General features: G+C 43.3%; 1 protein-coding gene and 1 non-coding gene across 7 annotated transcripts in view; one reads left to right on the top strand and one right to left on the bottom strand.

The window, feature by feature from the left end:
- FRMPD2 (FERM and PDZ domain containing 2) overlaps positions 1 to 24,515 on the top strand; it is a 217,878-nt gene that overhangs the window by 22,854 nt on the left and 170,509 nt on the right. For 5 of the 6 annotated variants that reach the window (XM_039911616.1, XM_039911615.1, XM_039911612.1 and 2 more), the window contains 6 exons: positions 3,606 to 3,671; positions 6,734 to 6,919; positions 8,608 to 8,731; positions 10,831 to 10,918; positions 17,233 to 17,374; positions 22,273 to 22,344. In XM_039911616.1, the coding sequence (XP_039767550.1) occupies positions 3,606 to 3,671; positions 6,734 to 6,919; positions 8,608 to 8,731; positions 10,831 to 10,918; positions 17,233 to 17,374; positions 22,273 to 22,344 (678 nt within the window). The remainder of the gene's footprint in view (positions 1 to 3,605; positions 3,672 to 6,733; positions 6,920 to 8,607; positions 8,732 to 10,830; positions 10,919 to 17,232; positions 17,375 to 22,272; positions 22,345 to 24,515) is intronic. The other variant, XM_039911613.1, reaches the window with a different exon arrangement.
- LOC114810898 lies at positions 873 to 1,010 on the bottom strand. Its single transcript, XR_003758588.1, has one exon. It is a non-coding gene; the product is annotated as a small nucleolar RNA SNORA7 (small nucleolar RNA).

Raw genomic sequence — 24,515 nt, 5'->3', positions numbered from 1 at the left:
ACGAAATAAATAGGGTAATGAAAATATATATAGTTGAGCAGACGAGTACAGTGCCGAGGGGATGGGAAGGGAGAGGGGGAGAAGCAGAGGGAAAGGGGGGGGAAAGAGGGTTAAGCTGCGGAGAGGTGAAGGGGGGGCGGTAGAGGGAGTAGAGGGAGAAGGGGAGCTCAGTCTGGGAAGGCCTCTTGGAGGAGGTGAGTTTTAAGTAGGGTTTTGAAGAGGGGAAGAGAATCGGTTTGGCGGAGGTGAGGAGGGAGGGCGTTCCGGGACCGCGGGAGGACGTGGCCCGGGGGTCGACGGCGGGACGGGCGAGACCGAGGGACGGCGAGGAGGTGGGCGGCGGAGGAGCGGAGCGTGCGGGGTGGGCGGTAGAAAGAGAGAAGGGAGGAGAGGTAGGAAGGGGCAAGGTTATGTAGGGCCTTGAAGCCTAGAGTGAGAAGTTTTTGTTTGGAGCGGAGGTCGATAGGCAACCACTGGAGTTGTTTAAGAAGGGGAGTGACATACCCGGATCGTTTCTGCAGGAAGATGAGCCGGGCAGCGGAGTGAAGAATAGACTGGAGCGGGGCGAGAGAGGAGGAAGGGAGATCAGAGTCAGAGGTCATGGGTTCGTATCCCAGCTCTGCCACTTGTCAGCTGTGTGGCTGTGGGCAAGTCGCTTAACTTCTCTGGGCCTCAGTTCCCTCATCTGTAAAATGGGGATTAAGACTGTGAGCCCCACGTGGGACAACATGATTCCCCTATGTCTACCCCAGCGCTTAGAACAGTGCTCGGCACATAGTAAGCGCTTAACAAATACCCACATTATTATTAAACTTGAGTCTCCGCCCTCGACTCTCTCCCATGCCACTGTTGCCAAGCATGGGTGAGTTTTGAGTTGTAGCAGATTCCCTTCCACTCGAAAGCCACTGCCCAAGCTAGGAATGGAATGGACAGGCCTCTGCTTGACTTTCCCTCTCATAGCCAAGACTGGTAGAGGACTGGAAACTCTCCAGGTGTGACCCTGAGAAGGTGCTAGGCATCTATGGATCCCTGTATATTCCTATACATAGGTATCTCAAGGGGGAAACTCATGTCTTTGTGTTTCCCAGCACAAGCCAGGGGAGTGCCCATCTTCAGCATGGGGACAACTAAGGTAAACTCTCTTTTACCTTGGCAAAATGCCTGCTCCTGAATTGAAGGGACAAAATCATGTTTATTATACTCGAGTTTCAGTTAAAAAAAACAATGCATGAAACAGGCTTTTAGACATTTTCTCTTTTTCATCATTTTAATAAGACAAACAATTTAATCAATGATAAAGATTGTTGATAGTTTAAGGAAATTGAGTCCGGTACTAGAAGCAGCATGGCATAGTAGGTAGAGCATGGGCCTGGGGGTCAGAAGGTCCTAGGTTCTAATCCTGGCTCTACCACTTTTCTACTGTTTGACCTTGGGCAAATCACTTCATTTTTCTGGGCTCTGTTGCCTCATCTGTAAAATGGAGATTGGGACCGTGAAGCCCAGATGGGACAGGGACTGTGTCCAACCCAATTTACTTGTATCCACTCAGTGCCTGGTACATAGTAAGCACTTAGCAAATACCACAGTTCTGCTATTCATTCATTCAATCAATCATATTTATTGATTTGAGTGCTTACTGTGTGCAGAGCACTGTACTAAGCACTTAGGAAATACAGTACAGCAATAAACGACGACACTGGGAGTTCTCCTGTCACCTCAAACTTAACATGTCCAAAACAGAGTTTTTTATCTTCCCACCCAAACCCTGTCTGCCCCTGACTCTTCCATCAATGCAGAATGCGCCACCATTCTTTCTGCCTCACAAGGCCGTAACCTTGACATTATCCTTAGAGAAGCAGCGTGGCTCAATGGAAAGAGCCCGGGCTTGGGAGTCAGAGGTCATGGGTTCTAATCCCAGCTCCACCGTTTGCCAGCTGTGTGACTTTGGGCAAGTCACTTCACTTCTCTGTGCCTCAGTTACCTCATCTGTAAAATGGGGATTAAAACTGTGAGCCCCACGTGGGACAACCTGATTACCCTGTATCTCCCCCATCACTTAGAACAGTGCTCTGCACATAGTAAGCGCTTAACAAATACTGACGTTATTATTATCCTTGACTTTTCTCTCTCATTCAATCCACGAATTCAATCCATCACTAAATTGTCAGTCCCTCCTTTCCAACCTCACTAAATTCTGCCCTTTTCTCTCCATTCAAACCTCTACCACAGTAATACAATTACTCATCCTATCCTGCTTGGATTACTGCATCAGTCTCCTTGCCTCCTGTCTCTTCCCGCTCCAGTCCATACTTCACTCTGCTGCCTGGATCATTTTTCTCTAAAAATGTTCAGGACATGTCACCCCACTCCTCAAGAACTCTAGTGGTTGCCCATTCACCTCTATATCAAACAAAAAATCATCACCATTGGCTTTAAAGCAGTTGACCACCTTACGCCCTCCTATGTCTCTTCTCACCTTCTACAACCCAGCCCGCGCACTTCACTTCTCTAATGCTACCCTTCTCACTGTGTCTCGGTCTCGTCGCTGACCCCTAGTCCATGTCCTGCCTCTGGCCTGGAATGCCCTCCCTCCCTCAAACCTGAAAGAAAATTATTCTCCTCTCCTTCAAAGCTTTATTGAAGGCACATCTCCTCCAAGAGGCCTTCCCAGACTGTGTCACTTTTCCTCACCTCCCACTCCCTTCTGCCTCACGCTGACTTGCTCCTTTTGCTCTTTCACCATCTCCCATCCCCACAGAACTTGTGTACATATCTGTAGTTTTATTTTTAGTGATGTCTGTCTCCTCCACTCTACTCTATAATCCACCTTGTGAGCAGAGAATGTGTTGGTTCATTGTTCTGTTGTACTCTCCCAAGCACTTAATACAGTGCTTGGCACACAGTAAGTGCTCAATAAATATGAACGAGCAATCATGACTGAGGTATTTAAGTGCTTACTATGTGGTAAGCATTAGGGTAGATATAAGGTAATCAATTAGGACACAATCCCTTTCCACATGGGACTTTCACTTTAGTTAATATTCAGTGACATTTTTTGAAAATGCTCACATGTTGTAAGTACCAACATGGTGAATTTTAGCCCAAAGTTTTATTTCTTGATTTTTTTAGCATTCCCTTATGATGTCATCTACTTAAGGATCTGGTGTTGCCTGGGTAAATTATGGGATAGTCTTGCTAATTATCCTCAAATTGTCATAGGCAATGGGCATGGAAATTTTATAGTGTAAAACTTCAAATATTCTGGGCTCTGGCACCTAAAATTGTGAAGTGTTGGGTGTTCTGTAGAATACTAATGGAGAATACTAACCATTACTCCCTGAATTAGAAATAAAAGAAAATCTTTGTTAAACTCAATTAGTAGATCAATCAAGTAGGTACTTCTCTTCTTTCCTCTATTTCCCCAGCAGTGGTATTAATTTCTGAAGAGAGATTTTATAATGAAAACACCTTCACTTCTAATAAAACAGCACAGGCTATGATGCTTTCTAATAGATTTTCCCCGAGATGGTGTGTTATTTTTATTCAAAATACCATGTGATATCATTGCTATCAGGCACCTAATCACCTTTTTTCCTCTTTGACAGATGCATGTTTATTCATTGGGAATGACCCTGTACTGGTCAGTAGATTTTCAAGTTCCTCCAAATCAGGTCTGTATTTAGGACACGTTGCTGATGTTTCTTTGCACAGCTTCAAAGTGTCACCCTGTGGGAAATAGTTTGCTGAAATATTTTTACAAGTTAGAAAAAATAGCAAAGGCTGTAACAGTGTCGAGTGACAACCAGAGTGTGAGCTTTTTTTTTTTTAATGAAATTGTTCAACGATGTGGTTGCAATTTAAGGCAGGGATTCAGTACCGATTGCTTCTATTTGGAGAATAATCCATTTTAATCAGAGGTGAGTAGATGTCTTATCCCTCTGAAGTGGAAGCCCTAATTTGTGATGAATGGACACAACGTTGATAATGATTAATTCTTTTCACAAATTATTTTCATCCCTAATGGATTTAGATGAGGCTCAGATGGCACTTCAAATTCAATTTGACTTCCACAACCCATAGGTTTCAGAAGCAATGGGCCAAATCTTTTCTTAAAATAAGAATGCCTAGAGGGACTTCTGAATTGGATAGTCCTCTTGGCTTTTATTCAAGAACTAACTAGCAACCTCAGATTATGTAATCCTGAAAACTGTTATTTCCATGGGTAAAGTGGATCCTCTTTAGGACAGTGCATTTCAATTTAGTTAGGGAAATATGTATTTGGTATTTGTTAAACACTTATGTATCAAGCACCATCCTAAGCACTGGGTAGATACAAGGTAATCAGGTTGGACACAGTCCCTGTCCCACATGGGGTTCACAGTCTTAATCCCCATTTTACAGATGAGGGAACTGAGGCACAGAGAAGTGAAATGACTTGCCCAAGGTCACACAGCAGCCAAGTGGGGGAGGCAGAATTAGAACCTAAGTCTTTCTGACTCCTAAGCCTGGGCTTTTTGGTGCTCACAGGATTTATGTGCCTCTACTGAGTACTTCACAGAGATACAAATTGGGTAGCTGGGTATCCCAGTCAAATTATTTCCATACAAATAAACTCATTGTGGGCAAAAATGTCTCCATTTATTGATGTATACTACTACTACTACTAATGATGGTATTTGTTAAGCGCTCACTATGTCCCAAGCACTGTTCTAAGCACTGGGGAAGATACAAGGTATTCAGGTTGTCCCACATGGGGTTCACAGTTTTAATCCTCATTTTACGGATGACTGAGGCACAGAAGTTAAGTGAGTTGCCTAAGGTCACGCAGCAGACAAATGGCAGAGTGGTGGATGTGGGGGATTAGAACCCACGTCCTCTGACTCCCAAGCCCGGGCTCTTTCCACTGAGCCATGCTGCTTCTCTGTACTGAACTCTCCCAAGCCTTTAGTACAGTGTTTTGTACACAGTAAGCACCCAATAAGTATGATTGGATGAATAAATGAAATATGTACTGTTGAGGCCAAGAAGTCCTGGAAATGTACTTCCAAACCAGATTGATGATGATGATGTCTTCTCTTGACATAGATGAGCCTTGATCCAGTTGCCAAAACATCATTTGATCAATATTATTGATTGAGCACCTACTCTTTGCAGAACATTATATTAAACAGTTAAGTGCTTAGTACAGTGCTTTGCACACAGTAATTGCTCAATAAATACAATTGAATGAAGAGAACAGTAGCATTAGTAGGCATATTTTCTGCTTCCAAGATAATAATAATGTTAGTATTTAAGTGCTTACTATGTGCAGAGCACTGTTCTAAGCGCTGGGGTAGATACAGGGTAATCAGGTTGTCCCACGTGAGGCTCACAGTTAATCCCCAGTTTACAGATGAGGTAACTGAGGCACAGAGAAGAGAAGTGACTTGCCCACAGTCACACAGCTGACAAGCGGCAGAGCTGTGAGTCAAACCCATGACCTCTGACTCCGAAGCCCAGGCTCTTTCCACTGAGCCACACTGCTTCCCACCATGCAGACCATCTAGTAAGGGACACACATTATAATAAATTAGAGAAGGAAGAAGGATAAGGGTATAATGCCATGAGAGGGGGGGTTAGAGAACAGGGAATGTAAGATACGTACAAAGGTGCTACTGGAGGTTATGGAGACCTAAAATGCCCAGCTAGTAGCAGTGAGCCAGCTTTGCCCACAATAGATTAAGGAAAAAGATTAAGATTAGCAGATTAAGAAAAAATCCTTCAACAGAATCATCTTGCTGAGAAAGAAACTTGGAGTCTGAGTTTTAGAGGATGTAGTCATTTGATCTTATTTGAGCATTTACGGTGTGCAAAGCACTGTATTAAAACCATACTTGTATTGATTACTTTGCTGTTTTACCCAAAGTTTTCAAAGCCTGCATCTGGAAGGAAATTCTATTTATTGTGTGATGGAAAATTTCCCTTCTTATATGAATCCTCCAAATGTATTTATAATGCAATTTAGATATTAATTCAGATGCAGATTTCAGTGTAGAGAATTCTGCCTTTGTTTCTCAGTGATGCAGAAGGCCCAGTAAATCTCTGATGTGGTCGATTCTAAATGAAGACATTTCCGTTTGCCATTTTTACGTTCATTTACACAAGAATGCCTGTAAGCACGATAGCAGACCTATTTTTAAAAAGCTCATTCTGGTGGTTGACTTTTTTTTTTTTGTCATTGTTGTTGCCTTGCTGCAAACTATACATTTGCAGTCCACTGAGGGACTTGATAGCTTAAAAGGAGACATAAGGTAGGAATTCATGTTTGCAATTCCCTAAAACACTGTAACACCTCACTGAAATACTTCAAATCGTCTATCTTGATCTCGATCTCTGGTGAGCACATCTTAATCTCTGAAGAGATCATCTATCCATTTTAACCATAATGGGAACATCAACTGTGTTAGTTTCTAACCCAGGGCTCTTGACAAGTACTTCATTTATCGACTCTTTTTAGTCATTATCTTCATTATCATGATCCTCTTGGTACTTGCTAAACACTGTGTTAAGTGCTGGGGTAAATAGAAGGTACAGTCATTGTCCCACAACGAGCTCCCAATCTAAATAAGGGGGAGAATAAGTATTTAATCTTCATTTTACAGATGAATAAATTTTTGAAGCTCAGAAGTGACTTGCCCAAGGTCAAACGGCAGGTCATACTACTTCCAGAAATGTTTTATGTTGTTTTCTTCAGCCTCTTCAGATAAGTGATCCATTGCACTCCATTCTGCTAATGATGTGTGAAGATTTGCCCCACAAACGCTTTCCTTTGGAATCTATTTTGGAAGCGTGCAATACCCATCAGAAAGAGATCGCCACAACTCCAGCCAACATCTGCATTAAGCGAATGGTCAGACTCGTGCAGGGAAGCATTCTGGAGGTCTGTTCTAAACTCACTGTAACACCTGTTTTTGAAATGACAAGGGTCATTGGAATATCTGAATGGATTGTTAGGTTAAATAAGGATGGTATTAAATAATATAAACGAAGCACTAATACTAAGGGCTGGGGTAGATCCCATAGCAGAACGGATGCAGTCCCACGTGAGGCTTCCAATCTATGAGGGAGAGCAGGGTTTTTATCCCCATTTAACTGAAGAGGAAGCTGAGGTTCAGAGAAGTTAAGGGACTTTTTCAAGGTCACACGGCAGGCAAGGGGCAGGGCTGAAACTAGAACCCAGCTCTCCTGAGTCCGAGCCTCCTGCTCTATGTAGACCACACTGTCACCAGCTTAAAAGAAAGTGTCCCAGATAGCATTAGGACAGCTATTACGTGACATCCAGAACATTTTATAGACTTAACCCCTCAGCCTGCCTTTATTTGCATACTGAGGGAGTATTTTCCTTGCTACTGAAATACAGTCACTGGTTATAATTGAGGAAATTTTCAGAGACAGTGAAGACAGTTAAAAATCTCTTAATGTTTTCCTTGGAAAGTGGAATGTGATTGCCTACCTATCTTAGCATGGCCATTAGGTGACCCCAATAACTCACCACCTTCGATTATATTTTAACTGATGGAAACCATAAAAAAGATTTTAACCACCAATACTGGCTCTCATCTCCTGTGACAGATAATTCCCTTGATAGAGGATTTTTAGTTACATGATATGATGTGAGTAACAGTGTGGCCTTAGTGGATAAAGCACAGAACTGTGAGTCGGGAGAACCTGGGTTCTAATCCAGACTCTGCCATTTGGTGGTTTTGTGACCTTGGGCAGATCACTTAACTTCTCTGTAACTCATCTACTGCATCTGTAAAATGGCGATTAAGACTGTCAGCCCTATGTGGGACATAAACTGTGTCCAACCAGATTAACTTGCATCTAACCCGGAGTTTAGTAGTGATGATAATGGTACTTTATGTGCGATGCACTGTTCTAAGCACTGGGGTAGATACAAATTAACCAGGTTGGACATAGTCCCTGTCCCCTTCTGGTCTTAATACCCATTTTACAGATGAGGTAATTGAGGCCCAGAGAAGTTAATTGACTTGCCTAAGGTCAACATCAATCATGCGGCGGAGCCGGGATTAAAACCTAGGTTCTTCTGACTCCCAGGGCCATCCTCTATCCACTAAGCCATGTGCCTGGCATAGAGTAAGTGCTTAACAAATGCCATAAAAAAATAACTATTAGAAAATATCCCCCAAATTTAGTTTCCTTAAATTCAGCTACTTAAGCTTTGGTTCTGTTTGTATTAAAAGTGATCGAACAGAATGTGATAAACTGACCTAATTATCCAACTGTCATCCGGGCTATTTTTAATATGTCAAACTGAGACTACAAACCAAGAAATAAATATGAATGGAGTGCAGCTCTGTTAAAAGAATCTAAGGAAACCAAATTTATCAGTACTGAAGAAAGTATGGGTAGTAGTTTTATTGCATGCTTTGTTTAAATAATCAAATGAGTAAAGGTTCCTTAGGCATTCATCGCTCAGTCCTGAATTGAAAAAAAAACCCAGGAGGTATGACTCCAGTTTGAATCTGTCAGCTCAGATCTATTTTGCTCCAATTTAGGCTGCAGTTCTGACTGTGGATAATGATTTGCAATGCAATTGGTCCTCAGATGGAACAACTAATAGTTGAAGAAAGCACATCGATCTGGCAGAATAGAAGTTCTAAGATAAGGAAAAGACTCCAGAAGCAAAGCGACCCTTCACTGTTGTCTTCCCAGCTGAACTTGTACCAAGGTAAATAATAGTAATAATTAATAATAATTATGGCATTTAACCACTTACTATGTGTCAAGCACTGTTCTAAGCATTGGGGTAGATAAAAGGTAAGCAGGTCATCCCACATGGAGTTCACAGTCTCAATCCCCATTTTCAGATGAGGTAATAATAGGCTCAAAGGAAAGGAGGGGACCCAGAAATGGCCTTGTGGAGAGATCACAGTAGAAAAAACATGGGATTAGAACTCAGGTTCTCTGACTTACTGGCCCTCATTTGTTTCTTCTCCACTCCCTTTTGCATCATCCTCGCACTTGGATTTGCACCTTTCATTTACCTTTCCCTAAGTCCCACAGTAATTTCATATACTTATGTAATACATTTATATTAATGTCTGTCTCCCACTCTAGACTGTAAGCCTGTTGTAGTCAGGGAACTTTTCTACCAACTGTCATATTCTCTCTCAAGTGCTTAGTTCAGTGCTCTGCACCCACAAGCACTTAATAAATGTGATTTATTGATCTTGCACTTTGTTTTATCTTATTTCTGTGTCATTATTTCATTAGCCTCACCTAGCGGTGACTTAGTGGGAAGATTAAGAGTTTTAGAATCAGGCGATTCTGATTTAAGAACCAGCCCTACCACCTGCCTGCTGTGTAATCTTGTGGAAATCACTAAACTTCTCCGTGCCTCACTTTCCTTACCAGTAAAACGGGGCTAAAACATCCATTTTTTCCTTCCTATGAGCCCTGTTTACCATCTTATTATCTTGTACCTGTCCCAGCTTTTGGGACAATGTTTGACTCTTGCTATGCACTTAACTGCATCATTACACAGGAGATCTATCATAATGGTGAATTTCTAAAATTGAAATAGTGACATTAAATTCCCTACGTAATGCTTCTGCACTACTGACACAGAAATGGCAGAAAGTACAATGGGATCTAAGTGGTGTTGGTGGTAATAAGAATTATAGTATTAAGCACTTACTATGTACTGAGCACTCTTCTAAGTGCTGGGGTAGATAGAGAGTAATCACACTGTCCTATGTGGGGCTCACATTTTTTAACCCCCATTTTTACAGATGAGGTAACTGAGGCCTAGAGAAGTGAAGTGACTTGCCTAAGGTCACACAGCAGACAAGTGGCGGAGCCTGGATTAGAACCCATGACCTCTGACTCCCAAGTCCTTGCTCTTTCCACGAAGCCACGCTGAGACCCCTATGGGACAGGGACTGTGTCTAATCTGATTACTTGTATCTACCCCAGCGCTCAGAACAGTGTTGGGCGCTTAACAAGTACCATAATTATTATCATTAGTGGTGGTTTGATTTTGAACTTCCATTGGATTTAATGTGCTGCAGTAAGCACTTGATAACCCATAATAGGAGTAATAGTCATAACCCGCTCTTAGTTAGCTTACACTGTCCTGCGTGAGACATGTGAAGAGTAATCCAGCTAACCTGAAGTGATTGCTAAACCTGACCATGGGAGATTGCGTTTCATCCAGTCTATATCCTGGTCAGCAAAACGGTATTGAGTTAGTCCGCTGTTGAATGAATCACTCCATCACAGATATTTGAGTGAGTGCTTAGTGGATGCAGAATACCGCACTAAGGTCTCAAGGAAAATACAAGAGAGTTAGAAGATGTGTTTCCACGGGAGCTTACAGCCTAGACTGGGCGGCAGACATGAAAATAGATTAGAGATGGGCATAGTCGAATAGAAGAATTTTGACATATAGATATTGGGCCCGGGGTAAGTAGTTGGACGATCCACAGTTGGCAAAAGAAGCTTTCCACCTCTCTGGTACGGCCTTAACTGGAGGAGAAATCATGGTTTAGAGCAGAGTGGCTTGGCAATTCTGTGCCTAAGATGCTAACTCCCTCCAGAAATAGAAGGAGAGAATGGGGCTCAGTACATTCTCTTTCTCCTCCAGTTTTCCCAGGCCGTTATCAATACAATGAGACTTTGTTTTCTGGCCTAGAGGATATTGGGAAGCCATTTGTGTTGACTCTCTCTGCCAATAAAGCAGTATGTGTATCCATTTTCCAGATCTTCTGTTTAGCCCAAGTTGGGAGCTTCGCTTAAATTGTATAGTAATTATATCCACTGTGTTAGTTTCAGAGAGAAATTCACAGACAAGAAGTGAATGGGAGCCTCACCTGAGCACTTTGGAGGATAACAAGTACAAGCGCTTTATTAACAGGTAAGAATAAAAAGCTGCAAGCTCTGTGTACGATGCAAGTTTTGTTATCCCACAGCAGAGGATTAACTCAGAATCCTATCACTGCCCAAGGAAGAAACTCCTATGGGGAATCAAACATTAACCAATTCACAGGTAAGTCAACCACATTTGGGCAAACTTTTTTTTTTTTAATAGAATCAGATTAAAATCTTGAAGTACATGTATTAGGGTCATCCAGTTTGTGTGTCCAAGGACATCCTTCAGATGGACACTTTAAAAAAAAAAAAATGTTGTGATTGGACCTCATTTGTAAAAGGAATACAACTAAGCATGCATTGGTTATCATGTTCTGCACTGAATCAATACACAATTAGACCCACCTTGCAAGATCTGATCTTGGGCCATTATGGTTTAAGGACAAAGACCATTTTTAGACCTGAGCCGGGTTGAAGGAACATTCTCTTGAAGTGAATTAGTTTTGTTATTATTACATTTAAATGCATACAATGTGCCAGGCACTGTATTAAGAGCTGGGGAAGAAATGAGTTAATCAGGTTGGACACAGTTTCTGTCTCACATATGGCTCACATTTTTAATCCCCATTTTACAGATAAGGTAAGTGAGATACAGAGAAGTGACTTGCACAAGTTCACACAGTAGACAAGGAGTGGAGCCAGGATTAGAATCTAGGTCCTTCTGACTCCCATTAGGCAACACTTCTTCTTCAGGAATGTTTGTCTGTGCAAGGTGAATTTGCTTATTTAAAGTATCCAAAATGCCTGATTGGGTCCAGGTCATTTACTCTGAGAATCCTTGGTGGGGTGAGGCAATTACATCACAATGACAATCAATAATAAAAATAATTGAGGTATTCATTAAGCACTTAATAAAAATAATTATGGAATTTGGTACTTGTGTCTTAAGCACTGGGGTGGATACAAGCAAATTGGGTTAGACACAGTTCCTGTCCCACATGGAACTCAGTCTTAATCCCCATTCTACAGATGCGGTAATTGAGGCACAGAGAAGTGAAGGTCACACAGCAGACAAGTGGCAGAGCTGGGATTAGAACCCATGTCCTTCTGACTTACTATGACAAACACTGGTATAGATATAATCAGGTCGGACACATGATCTGCCCCATGTTGGGGAGCACAGACAATGAGGGAGGGAGAACAGGGATTTAATCCCTATTTTACAGTTGAGGAAACCTAATTCTGTTTTCTATTCTGTCAAATCATATGGTGCTATTTACCCTGAAATCTCTTTCCCCTCTCCACTCTATTTGGATTAACTTCTTGGTCTGTATGAAATGAGTGAGGGAATAATGCAATTTTGTAGGGTGAATTCGTCTGGATAATCAGATGGCTTGAGACTGGCTCCTCAGCAGCTCATTTTGGCCAAGAACCTTCCAGTCCGAGAGAGACTTTCCTGGATGAGCAGGAGAATGGGGAAAGATGCTGGCAAATATCCAGCTCCCCTCACAGTTGAACTTGAAAAGAGCAAAGTGTTTTGGGCAGGCCTAACCTAGAGGGGAAGCAAGAGAAGTGGCCACCTCAGGCTGGATCGCCAGGGGAACGTCAGCTCTTCTGCCCAGGATGGAACCAGCATCTGCTTAACAGGGATGCAATGGGAGGGGAACACAATGGCCCTAGAATAAGGGAGAGGAGTCAGGGCTTCCCTGCAGAAATGCTCTAAATTTGGGAGTTGGGCCGGACTCGGAGGTCATTCAATTATACTCTATGCCTGCCATAATGGATAGAGCATCTCTTATGTCAGGGTGGCCTCTCCAGGGATGGCCAAAGGCCTAAACTTGCCCAATGATTATGGGGACTTAATCAATTGCTCGGTGGTATATACTGAGCCCTTACTACGTGCTAAGAACTTGGAGTGAAATACAACAGAATTAGCAGACAGGTTCCCTGCACTTAATGAGTTTACGGTCTAGAGTGGGAGACAGACTTCAATATTGATATCTTACTAAGTATAATTTAAAGATATGTACCTAAGTGTTGTGGAGTTGGGGGTGGGGAGAATATCAAATGTCCAAAGATCACAGATCCAAGTGTATAGGTGAAGAAGGAGGGAGAGAGAGCCGGGGGAAAAAAAAAGGTTTAGTTGCCAAAGGTCTCTTGGAGATGTGCCCTTAACAATGTTTTGAAGATGGGAAGCAATGATGTTCTGGCATATATGGAGGGGGAGGGAGTTCCAGGCCAGGGGAAGATGTGGGACATGGTTCATGGTGAGACAGATGAGATCAGGGTACAGTGAGTAAACTGGCGCTAGAGGAGTGTAGTGTAGTAGGAGAACAGTAAGGTGAGGTAGGATGGGATGAGCTGATTGCTTTAAAACTGGTGATGTGGAGTTTCTGTTTGATGTGGAGGGGTGTGGGCAGGCAAACTGCTTTTAACTTCTACTTCCTCTCTGTCTTATTCTCTAATAATAGTAATTGTATTTTTAAGCACTTATGATAATAATAATGTTGGTATTTAAGCGCTTACTATTTGCAGAGCACTGTTCTAAGCACTGGGGTAGATACAGGGTAATCAGATTGTCCCATGTGAGGCTCACAGTCTTAATCCCCATTTTACAGATGAGGTCACTGAGGCAAAGTGAAGTCACTCGCCCACAGTCACACAGCTGACAAATAGCAGAGCCGGGATTCAAACCCATGACCTCTGACTCCCAAGCCCGTGCTCTTTCCACTGAGCCACGCTGCTACATACTCTACTAACTGCTGGGACAGATGCAGGATAACGAGGTCAGACCCAATCCCAGTCCCATATGGAGCTAACACTCAAAGAGGGAGGGAGATCAGGCATTTCATCCCCATTTTACAGATGAGGGAAACTGAAGCACAGAGAAATTAAGTGACTCGCCCAGGGTCACGCAGCAGACGAGCGGCAGAGCCGGGATTAGAATCCAAGTCTCCTGACTCTCAGGCCTGGGCTTTTCCCACGAAGCCATGCTGCTCTGGCTCTCTCCAGATGCACTTTACAATTCTGAAATGTAGGAAGGCTGGGATGAAAATGGAACAAAACAAACCTGGAGCTTCCATTGCCCTTCATCATCAACAGTATTTATTGAGCGCTTACTTTGTGCAGAGCACTGTACTGCATGCTTGGCAGAGTACAGTACAACTGAGTCAGTAGACAAGAGAAGCGGAGTGGCTCAATGGAAAGAGCATGGGCTTGGGAGTCAGAGGTCATGAGTTCGAATCCCAGCTCTGCCACTTGTCAGCTGTGTGACTGTGGGCAAGTCACTTCACTTCTCTGGGCCTCAATTACCTCATCTGTAAAATGGAGATTAACTGTGAGCCTCACGTGGGACAACCTGATTACCCTGTATCTACCCCAGTGCTTAGAACAGTGCTTGGCACATAGTAAGCGCTTAACAAATACCAACATTAAGTTCCTTGCCCATGATGAGATTAAAGTTTAGAGAATAGCATGTAATAATAATAACAGTATTTAAGCACTTTCTATGTACCAAGTACCATGCTAAGCTCTGACGTGGATACAAGCAAATCAGGTTGGACACAGTCCCTGTCCAGCGTGGGCCTCCCAGTCTCAATCCCCATTTTTACAGATGAGATAACTGAGGCAGAGAGAAGTGAAATGACTTGCCCACGATCACACAGCAGAAAAGTAACAGAGCCGGTATTCGAACCCATGACCTTCTGACTCCCAGGCCTATGCTCTAACCACTACACATTGCCGCATCTCATAATTATGGTATATTGTTGAGCGCTTGCTCTGTGTCAAGCACTGTTCTGAGCACTGGGTAGATAGAAGATAATCAGGTTGCCCCCCGTGGGCCTTAGTCTTAATCCCCATTTTGCAGATGACGTAACTGAAGAACAGAGAAGTTAAGTCATTTGCCCAAGGTCACCCAGCAGACAAGTGGCAGAGCTGGGATTAGAACCCACGTCCTCTGACTCCCACACCCGTGCTCTTGCCACTATGCCGTGAGGCTTCTCGGGTAACGTTGCTTAGATTCCCTCTGTCTTTGGGTGCCATTCTGAAACGCCTGTCTCAGCTTTCTTGCTTAGCCCCTGAGAATCTGAAACTTGCCATCAGAGTAGGCAGCACATAGAAAGTTATGCAGTTTCCTCTTGATGGTTTTAATAACAATAATTAAGGTACCCGTTAAGTGCTCAAAAGACTCACCCAATTCATAAGTCTTGAGAGGGGCAAACTGGTCAAACGAGATGTCGGCCCCCACCCCTTTACCCCTTCGATATTGGACCAGAATAGCAGCTTTTAATATTTGCGTCCGCTTTATCTATCCACCTTTATTTACCTGAATCGAAGCTCCTTTGGTTACTAGCAGGCGAGGATACCTAGGAAAATTTGACATGCGTCCTGATTACATTTTCAAATCGAACAGAATTTGAAGATTTAATATGATGAGTGATGACAAAATACCAGGGGCTGTAGAGTGTAAAATTAGTATAAATCCCTGCCATTTTAATCACTCCAATCCATCAATCAATGGTATTTCTTGAGTGCTTCACTGCATGCAGAGCATTCTATTAAGTTCTTGGGACAGTGCAATACAACAGAGTTGGTAGAGACAATCCCGCCCACAAGAAGCTTAGGGTCTAGAGGCGTAGTGGTTAGAGCATGGGCCTGGGAGTCAGAAGGTCATGGGTTCCAATCCCGGCTCCATCGCTTGTCTGCGGCGTGGGCTTGGGCAAGTCACTACAATTCTCTGTGCCTGTTACCTCATCTGTAAAATGGGGATTGAGACTGTGGGTCCCATCTGGGACAGGGACTGTGTCCAACCTGATTGCTCGTATCCACCCCCGGCCTTAGTACAGTCCCCTCTAGAGTGTAAGCTCATTGTGGGCAGTCAATATATCTGTTTACTCTTGTACATTCCCTAGCACTTAGGACGGTGCCCTGCACGCAGTAGGAGCTCAATAAAAGCGATTGAAAGAATGAATGGCACATAGCGCTTAACAAATACCACAGTTATTCATTCAGTCATATTTATTGAGTGTTTACTGTGTGCAGAGCAATGTACTGATCTCTTGAAGTACATTTGGGCAACAGATAGGGACAATCCCTACCCAACAATAGACAATCATCAGAGAAACAGCGTGGCTCAGTGGAAAGAGCCCGGGCTTGGGAGTCAGAGGTCATGGGTTTGAATTCCGACTCTGTCACTTGTCAGCTGTGTGACTGTGGGCAAGTCACAACTTCTCTGTCCCTCAGTTACCTCATCTGTAAAATGGGGGATTAACTGTGAGCCTCACGTGGGACACCCTGATTACCTTGTATCTACCCCAGCGCTTAGAACAGTGCTCTGCAAATAGTCAGTGCTTAATAAATACCAACATTATTATTATTATTACTATTATTATTAGGAGCTTATGAAGAAATCCCTGGTGTGGAACTTTCTTCAATCTTATTTCTGCCTTTTCCATTTTCTCATTCATTCAGTAGTACTTATTGAGTAGTTTCTGTATGCAGAGCACTGTGCTAAGCCCTTGGCAGAGTACAATATAAGAATTTCACCTTCCCTACGCTTCTACGCCACATCTAAATGGGACTTTGTAGACTGTGAGCCGGTTATAGGCAGGGATTGTCTCTCTCTCTTGCTGAATTGTACTTTCCAAGCGCTTAGTACAGTGTTCTGCACACAATGAATATGATTGAATGAAGTTCCTTATCTTTCCTGGCAAAAGTTGATCTTAATCCTGCTACCTAACAAGCTCCTTACGCACAGCTTCGCTTCCCCAGTGGGCTGGTACCTCTCCATGGATATAAGGTTGTGATCCCAAACAGCCAAGTTGCCGTGAGGCCTTTCTGGGCTTGCAGTCTGAAATGTCCCATGGTTTTCCAGGATTTCGAGGGAGTGGCATTTCAGAACTTGTATCTCAATGGTCTCTTCTCTGCGAATGCAGTGGCTTTCTAACTGCATCTACGCCATGCTGCGGAGAAGCAGCACGGCATAGTGGACTGAGCACGGGCAAGGCAGTCAAGTGGTCATGGATTCTAATCCAGGTCTGCCACTAGTCTGCTGGGTGACCCTGGGCAAGTCGTTTCACTTTCTGTGCCTCAGTTACCTAATCTGTAACATTAACTCAATTTATTGAGCACTTACTCTGTGCAGAACACTATGCCAAGTGCTCGGAAAATACAATAGAGCAATAAAGAGGGACGTTCCCTGCCCATAGGGATTGAGACTCTGAGCCCCACGTGGGACAGGGACTGTGTCCAACTCGCTTTGCTTGTATCCACCCCAGCGCTTAGAACAGCGCCTGACACATAGTAACCACTTAACAAATACTATATATATATATATTCACGTTTATCCTTTGTCTGCAGATCAGCCAGCACCTCTATGAATGAGCTCTCCATGGGAGTTCAAGACAACTGGCTCAGTTCAGAATCCATATTCTCTGTCTCGGCCAAAAGCTCGTCCTCAGTGGACCCTTCTCGGAGGTACATGTTCCAGAGGAAGGCAAAGGTGATGACAAAAAATAGTGGAAGGGTTTCTTGGGATATTATATTTTTTTCTTCATCCTACCTTCACCCCACAGACTTACATAGCTGTAATTTATTTTAGTATTTGTGTCCCTCTCTAGATGTAAGATCCCTGTGGACATGGATCATATTTACTGATGCTGTTTTATTGTATCCCCAATGTGTTCAAAAAATACAGTTGATTGAATCCTCATTTTATATATAAGATGTCAACCAATCTAATATTTATTGGGCACCTACTATAAGCACTTGGGAGAGTACAAAATGATCTTGCCCTCAAGCATCTGACAATCTTGCGGGGAGACAGACGGGACATAAATCTGGGTAGGGGAGAAAAGAGCATGGACAAAGATCTGTGAATGATCGAATAAGTAATGGTAGAGATTTTAAGGGGACATCTACAGAATTGTCCAACGTGAATATAAATGTATCAGTGCCAGCAGAGAAAGTGGTGAGTAAGAGAGAATTCAGCTGGACAGAGATGTGGAGAGCCTTCTTAATCCCTGATTATTTGGAAAATATTTGTTCAATCAATTGATCGATCAAGCATATTTATTGAGCGTTTACTGTGTGGAGTTAGCCTAAAATGAGAGACAGATGTGAAAATAAATTTATAGGGGAAATTGGAAAATATAAGAATATGTACAAAAGGGCCGTTGGATCAGTGGTATTAAACGAGTGCTAACCGTGTGTAGAACACTGTACTATAGAGTAGAATAGACTGTGACTGTCTAGACCGAGCCTGTTGTTGGGTAGAGATTGTCTCTATTTGTTGCTTATTTGTGAGCTCACCTCCTCCAGGAGGCCTTCCCAGGCAGAGCCCCCCTTTTCCTCTGCTCCTCCTCCCCTCCCCATTCCCCCTTCTCCCGCCCTCTGCTCTTCCCCCTTCCCCTCCCCACAGCACTGTGCATATTTGTACATATTATTTATTACTCTATTAATTTTGTTAACAATGTGTATATATCTATGATTTTATTTATCTTGGTGATATATACACCAGACTACTTGTTTTGTTTTGTTCTGCTTCACTTTGCTGTCTCCCTCGTTTAGACTGTGAGCCCTTTATTGGGCAGGGATTGATCTGTTGTCAAATTGTACATTCCAAGTGCTTAGTACAGTGCTCTGCACGTAGTAAGCGCTCAATAAAGACGATTGAATTGAATGAATGAAAGCTGCCAAACTGTACTTTCCCAGTGCTTAATACAGTGCTCTGCACACCGTAAGTACTCAATAAACACGATCAAATGTAGGAATAAAATCGAATTGAACTCTCTAGGAGCTCTCTATTTACCAGGTAAGATAGACATTAAAATAAATTAAGGAAGCAGTGGGTCCTAGTGGAAAAATCATGGGTCTGAGAGTCGAAGGACCTGGGTTCTATTCCTGGTCCATTTAAATAACCATATCATTAAAAAGAAAACCAGCCAGAAACATTATAGAGGGGGAAGACACAGAGTTATAAGGATATATACATAAAATATATAAAAGCCATTCTTTCAGACCACTTGGTGGCCATTACTCCTGCAGTGGGTGACTTGGCAACTGGGAATTTGAGTAGTTAATTGCAAGACCAAGAAGTCCTCAAAGATATCAGATTGAAAGCTCTAGGGACATTTCTTGCCTGAACTCATGGAAGAGAAACGGTTCCAGCCAAAGGTATAAATAGTGTTGCTATTTGCATTCCACACCACCTTCCATCTGTGCATTCGGGAACTTTAGTGAAACAAATCCCCTAATCGGCAGTGAGGAGGCGAAAGACTCGGTTTCCTCCACCGTGAAAAGAGATGGAAGGACTTGCCTTAGTACTGCACAACTGGTTGGTGCTTGAGCCGGGAGAGTTTAATGAGATGTACATCACCTTGATTCTATCATTTTGTTAATGAGATATACATCACCTTGATTCTATTTATTTGCTATTGTTTTAATGAGACGTTCATCCCCTGGATTCTATTTATTGCTATTGTTTTTGTCTGTCCGTCTCCCCCGATTAGACTGTAATCCCGTCAAAGGGCAGGGACTGTCTCTATCTGTTTACCAATTTGTACATTCCAAGCGCTTAGTACAGTGCTCTGCACATAGTGAGCGCTCAATAAATACTATTGAATGAATGAATGAACTCCGGCCTCTCTACTCAAGCCATCTGATCACAGATTTCTTCTGTTATGCTAGAAAAGCAGCATGACCTAGGGTATTAAAGGGACCTGGGTTCTAATCCCAGGTTTAATCCCAGGTTCTAATCCCGGCTCCACCACTTGTCTTCCGTGTGACCTTGGACAAGTTACTTCAATTCTCTGTGCCTCAATTACTTCATCTGTAAAATGGGGATTGAAACTGTGAGTCCTATGAGGGACAGGGACTCTGTCCAACTCGATGATATCGTATCTACCCCAGGGCTTAGAACAGTGCATGGAACATAGTAAGTGCTTAACAAAAACCACAATTATTATTCCCATCTGCCAGTATGTAGGTTACCCCAATTCCCCAAAATTCTCAATAAATACAGTTAAATGAATGAATAATAAATAACTGGGAAAATAGTGAGAGGACACTTTTCTTATCACCAGATGCAAGAAGGATTCATTCATTCAGTTGTATTTATTGAGAGCTGATTGCCTGCAGAGTACTGTAGTAAGCTCTTGGAAAATACAATTTGGCAACGTGTAGAGACAATCCCTACCCAACAGCGGGCTCACAGTCTAGAGGGATCATGAGAGAGGTGGGGGTAGGGTGACGGAGGGGATTCAGTAACTGGGATGAGTCTCAGATTCAACCATAGGTTTCTGGGACTTTCGGTGCAGTGGGAAAGGAGCGTGGCCTAGTGGATAGGGCACGGATCTGGGTTCTAATCCCGGCTCCGCCTCTTGTCTGCTGTGTGACCTTGGACAAGTCACTTGACTTGTCTGTGTCACTATTCCCTCATCAGTAAAAGAGGAATTAAGACTGTGAGCCAGATGGGTACAGTGCCTGGCACTGTTTAACAAATGCCATCATTATTATGATGTGAAATAGGGACTGCGCCCAACCTGATTTTGTATCTACCACACAGCTTAGTACGTTACCTGGCACACAGTAAGCAGTTAACAAATACCATTATTATTATTATTACATCATTGGCTTCTCCTATTTGTCCTCCAATGACTATTATTCCAGATCATGGGAATAATAATGATAATCGTGGTATTTAAGTGCTTTCTATGTTCCCGGCACTGTACTAAACACTGAAATGGATATACGCAAATCAGGTTGTCCCATGTGGGGCTCACAGTCTTCATCCTCATTTTACAGATGAGGTAACTGAGGCACAGAGAAGGAAAGTCACTTTCCCAAATTCACACAGCAGACAAGTGGCAGAGTTTGGATTAGGACCCATGACCTTCCGATTCCCAGGCCCGTGCCCTATCCGCAGGGTCAGAATGGCGAGTCTCAGTTCTTACTCTTATGATCCCAGGCGGCACCAGGTAGAGGAGACTCCAGGGACTTAGAGAAGCAGCGTGGCTGAGTGGAAAGAGACCGGGCTTGGGAGTCAGAGGTCATGGGTTTGAAACCCGGCTCTGCCATTTGGCAGCTGTGTGACTGTGGGCAAGTCACTTCATTTCTCTGTGCCTCAGTTCCCTCATCTGTAAAATGGGGATGAAGACTGTGAGCCTCACGTGTGGCAATCTGATGACCCTGTATCTACTCCAGCACTTAGAATAGTGCTCTGCACATAGTAAGTGCTTAAATACCAACATTATTATTACCTCCACTTTGGGGTCTCTTCTATCTAGACTATCTTGTTGTGGCTAGGTATGTCTCTCCTAACTCTGTTATATTGTACTCTCCAGCGCACTTAGTACAATGCTCTGTATACGGTATCGATAACCTGATTGATTCCAGTTTCTCATGCTTCAGTCAAAAGCTTGGAAGCAGGAGTGGTTCAGGGGTAGAATTCTCGCCTCCCACGTGAGAGACCTGGGTTTGATTCTCAGTCAGTGCATCATTCTTTGGGAAGCAGCATGGCCTAGTGGAAAAAGCACGAGCCTGGGAGTCAGAGGATCTGGCTTCTAATTTTGGCTCCTCTACTTGTCTGCTGTGTGACTTTGGGCAAGTCACTTAACTTCTCTGTGCCTCAGTACCCTCATCTGTGAAATGGGGATTAAATCGGTGAGTCCCATGTGGGATAGAGACTGTGTCCTACCTGATTATCTTATATCTAGTAAAGGGTCTGGCTCACCTCCTTCAAGAGGCCTTCCCAGACAGCCCCTCCTTTCCCTCTGCTCCCCCTCCACTCCCCCCACCCTCTGTTCCTCCCCCTTTCCTCTTCCCCTCAGTTGAGCCCCCTTTCCCACTCCCCTTCCCTCCCCCTACCCTCTGCTCCTCCCCCTTCCCCTCCCCTCAACACTGTCCTCATTTGTATATATTATTTATTACCCTATTTATTTTGTTAATGAGGTGTACATCTCAATTCTATTTGTCTTGATGATGTTGTTTTGTTTTGTTCTTTTTGCTTTGCTGTCTGTCTCCCCCGTTCAGACTGTGAGCCCGTCACTGGACAGGGATTGTCTCTGTTGCCAAATTGAACATTCCAAGCGCTTGATACAGTGCTCTGCACATAGTAAGCGCTCAATAAATACTAATGAATGAATGGATAGTAAGTGCTAGCTCATTGTAGGCAAAGAATGTCCGTTTACTATTATATTGTACTCTCCCAGGTGCTCAGTAGAATGTTTTGCACACAGTAAGTGCTCAGTAAATATGATTGAATGAATGAACAAATACTATAAAAAAACAAACAAAAACACTTATTGGTTCTATGAGATCTCTTATTGGCGGTTGTGTGAAAAACTAGTCGTTTTTAATTGTGAGCACCGTTTTCAATAAAATGGAATTATTTTCTCCTAGTTTGCGAGGCCTGAATTTATCCTGTTGTCCGGAGAGCCGCCGGTGACCTTACCTCTGCACGGATCCGTTGTGGTGACTGTCGACTTGAATTTTGACTCTTTGGCTGAAATGGGAGGGGGCTCCACCAAAAGCAGTGAACTGCTCTTCTCATATTCTCAGTATGGTGTAGTGGTTAGAGCACGGGCCAGGGAGTCAAAAGGACACCAGTTCTAATCCTAGCTCTGCCACGGGTATTTTTGTAAAAAAAAAAAAAAAAAAAACCACCAAAAACCCACATGCTTAGCTGGGAGGACTCAAGTGTATAGGTGATGCAGTAGGGAGGGAAATAGTGCAGGGAGATGATTCATTTATTCATTCAATCGGATTTATTAAGTGCCTACCGTGTGCAAAGCATTGTACTAAAAGCTTGGGAAAGGACAATATAACAACAAATGGACACATTCCTGTCAACAATGAGCTCACAGTCTAGAGGGGGAGGCAGACATCAGTAGAAAATAGATAAGCTACAGATACATACACATGAGAGATTAATCAAGGATGTTTTCCTGGATGAGATATGATTTTAGTAGGGCAGGAATGAATTCATTTATTCATTCAATTGTATTGACTGCTTACTGTGTGCAAAGCTCTGTACTAAGCACTTGGGAGAGTAGCGTGGCTCAGCGGAAAGAGCCCGGGCCTGAGAGTCAGAGGTCATGGGTTCTAATCCCAGCTCTGCCGCTTGTCAGCTGTGCGTCTTTGGACAAGTCACATCACTTCTCCATGCCTCAGTTTCCTCATCTGTCAAATGGGGATGAGGACTGTGAGCCCTATGTGGGACAACCTGATTACCTGGTATCTATCCCAGTGCTTAGAACGGTGCTTGGCACATAGTAAGTGCTTAAATACCAATATTATTATTATTATATAACAGACACCTTCCCTGCCCACCATGAGCGTATATTCTGAATCCAATCTTCTTCTGGTTCTGGCATCACCTGTACGTTTCATCAGATAGAGTGGAAGATTTCTGGAATCCTTCTCTCCCAGCAACCTGAGTTCCTTCCGTGTGGTGGCATTAGTGAGGCATGAAGGGAAGCCAGTGGATTTTTCCGGGTCACTTGGGGATCATTTAATAGTAACGATGATGATGGCATTAATTAAAGACTTCGTTTGTGCCAGGTGCTAGGATAGATACAAAAGATCACAACAGACACAGGCTCTGTCTCATCCGGGGCTCACATCCCAAAGGAGTGGGGGAGACCGTGTAAATGCCACCCAGATTATAGAGGAGGGAACTGAGGCCCAGAGAGGTTAATTTGCCTTCCCAAGGTCACCCAGCAGTGACAGAACCAGGAATAGGATTCCCAGAACCATGCTTTTTCCACCTGCTTTTTGAGTATCTCTTTTGCATGCCTGCATCAATTTCCCCTGGGAGCCTCGTGGGCTAGTGGAGGAGAAGCATGGCCCAGTGGAAATAGCATAGGCCTGGGAGTCAGAGGAACCGGGTTCTAATCCTGCCTCAGCATTTACCTGCTATGTGACCTTGGGTACGTCTGTTACCTCCTCTGTAAAATGAGGATTCAATACTTTTTCACCCTTCTACTTATAGTGTGAGCCCTCTGTGGTGCAAGGACTGTGTCTCACCTAATTATCTTTTATCTACCTCAGTGCTTAGGGACAGTGCTTGGCACATAATAAGAACTTAACAAATGTTATTAATATTATTAATAACCAATTTGGGTACGATAAAACCCTAACAAAGCAGAAAATGCAGAAAAGAGAAGCAGCGTGGCCTGGTGGAAAGAGCCTGGGCTTGAGAGTCAGAGGTCGGGGGTTCTAATCCCGGTTTTGCCACTTGTCTGCTGTGTGACCTCGGGCAAGACACTTAACTTCTCTATGCCTCAGTTACCTCATCTGTAAAATGGGGATTGAGATTGTGAGCCCCACGTGGCACAATCTGATTACTTTGTATTTACCGGAGCACTTAGAACAGTGCTTGGTACATAGTAAGCACTTAACAAATACCATAATGATTATTAAGCACTTAACAAATGTTAATATTATTAGAAATAATATCAATATAATCATTATTATAATTAACCAATTTAGGTATAGTAAAACCCCTCTAACGGAAGATGCAGCATGGCCTAGGGGAAAGAGCCTGGGCCTAGGAGTCAAAGGACCTGGGTTCTAATTCTGACTGTGCCATTTGCCTGCTGTGTGACCTTCTCCGTGCCTCAGTTTACTCATCAGTAAAATGA

Source organism: Ornithorhynchus anatinus, chromosome 3 (assembly GCF_004115215.2).
Source record: "Ornithorhynchus anatinus isolate Pmale09 chromosome 3, mOrnAna1.pri.v4, whole genome shotgun sequence".
Taxonomy (NCBI): Eukaryota; Metazoa; Chordata; class Mammalia; order Monotremata; family Ornithorhynchidae; genus Ornithorhynchus; species Ornithorhynchus anatinus.
The sequence above is the reverse complement of the archived record's forward strand: the minus strand, read 5'-3'. Positions and strand labels throughout refer to the sequence as shown.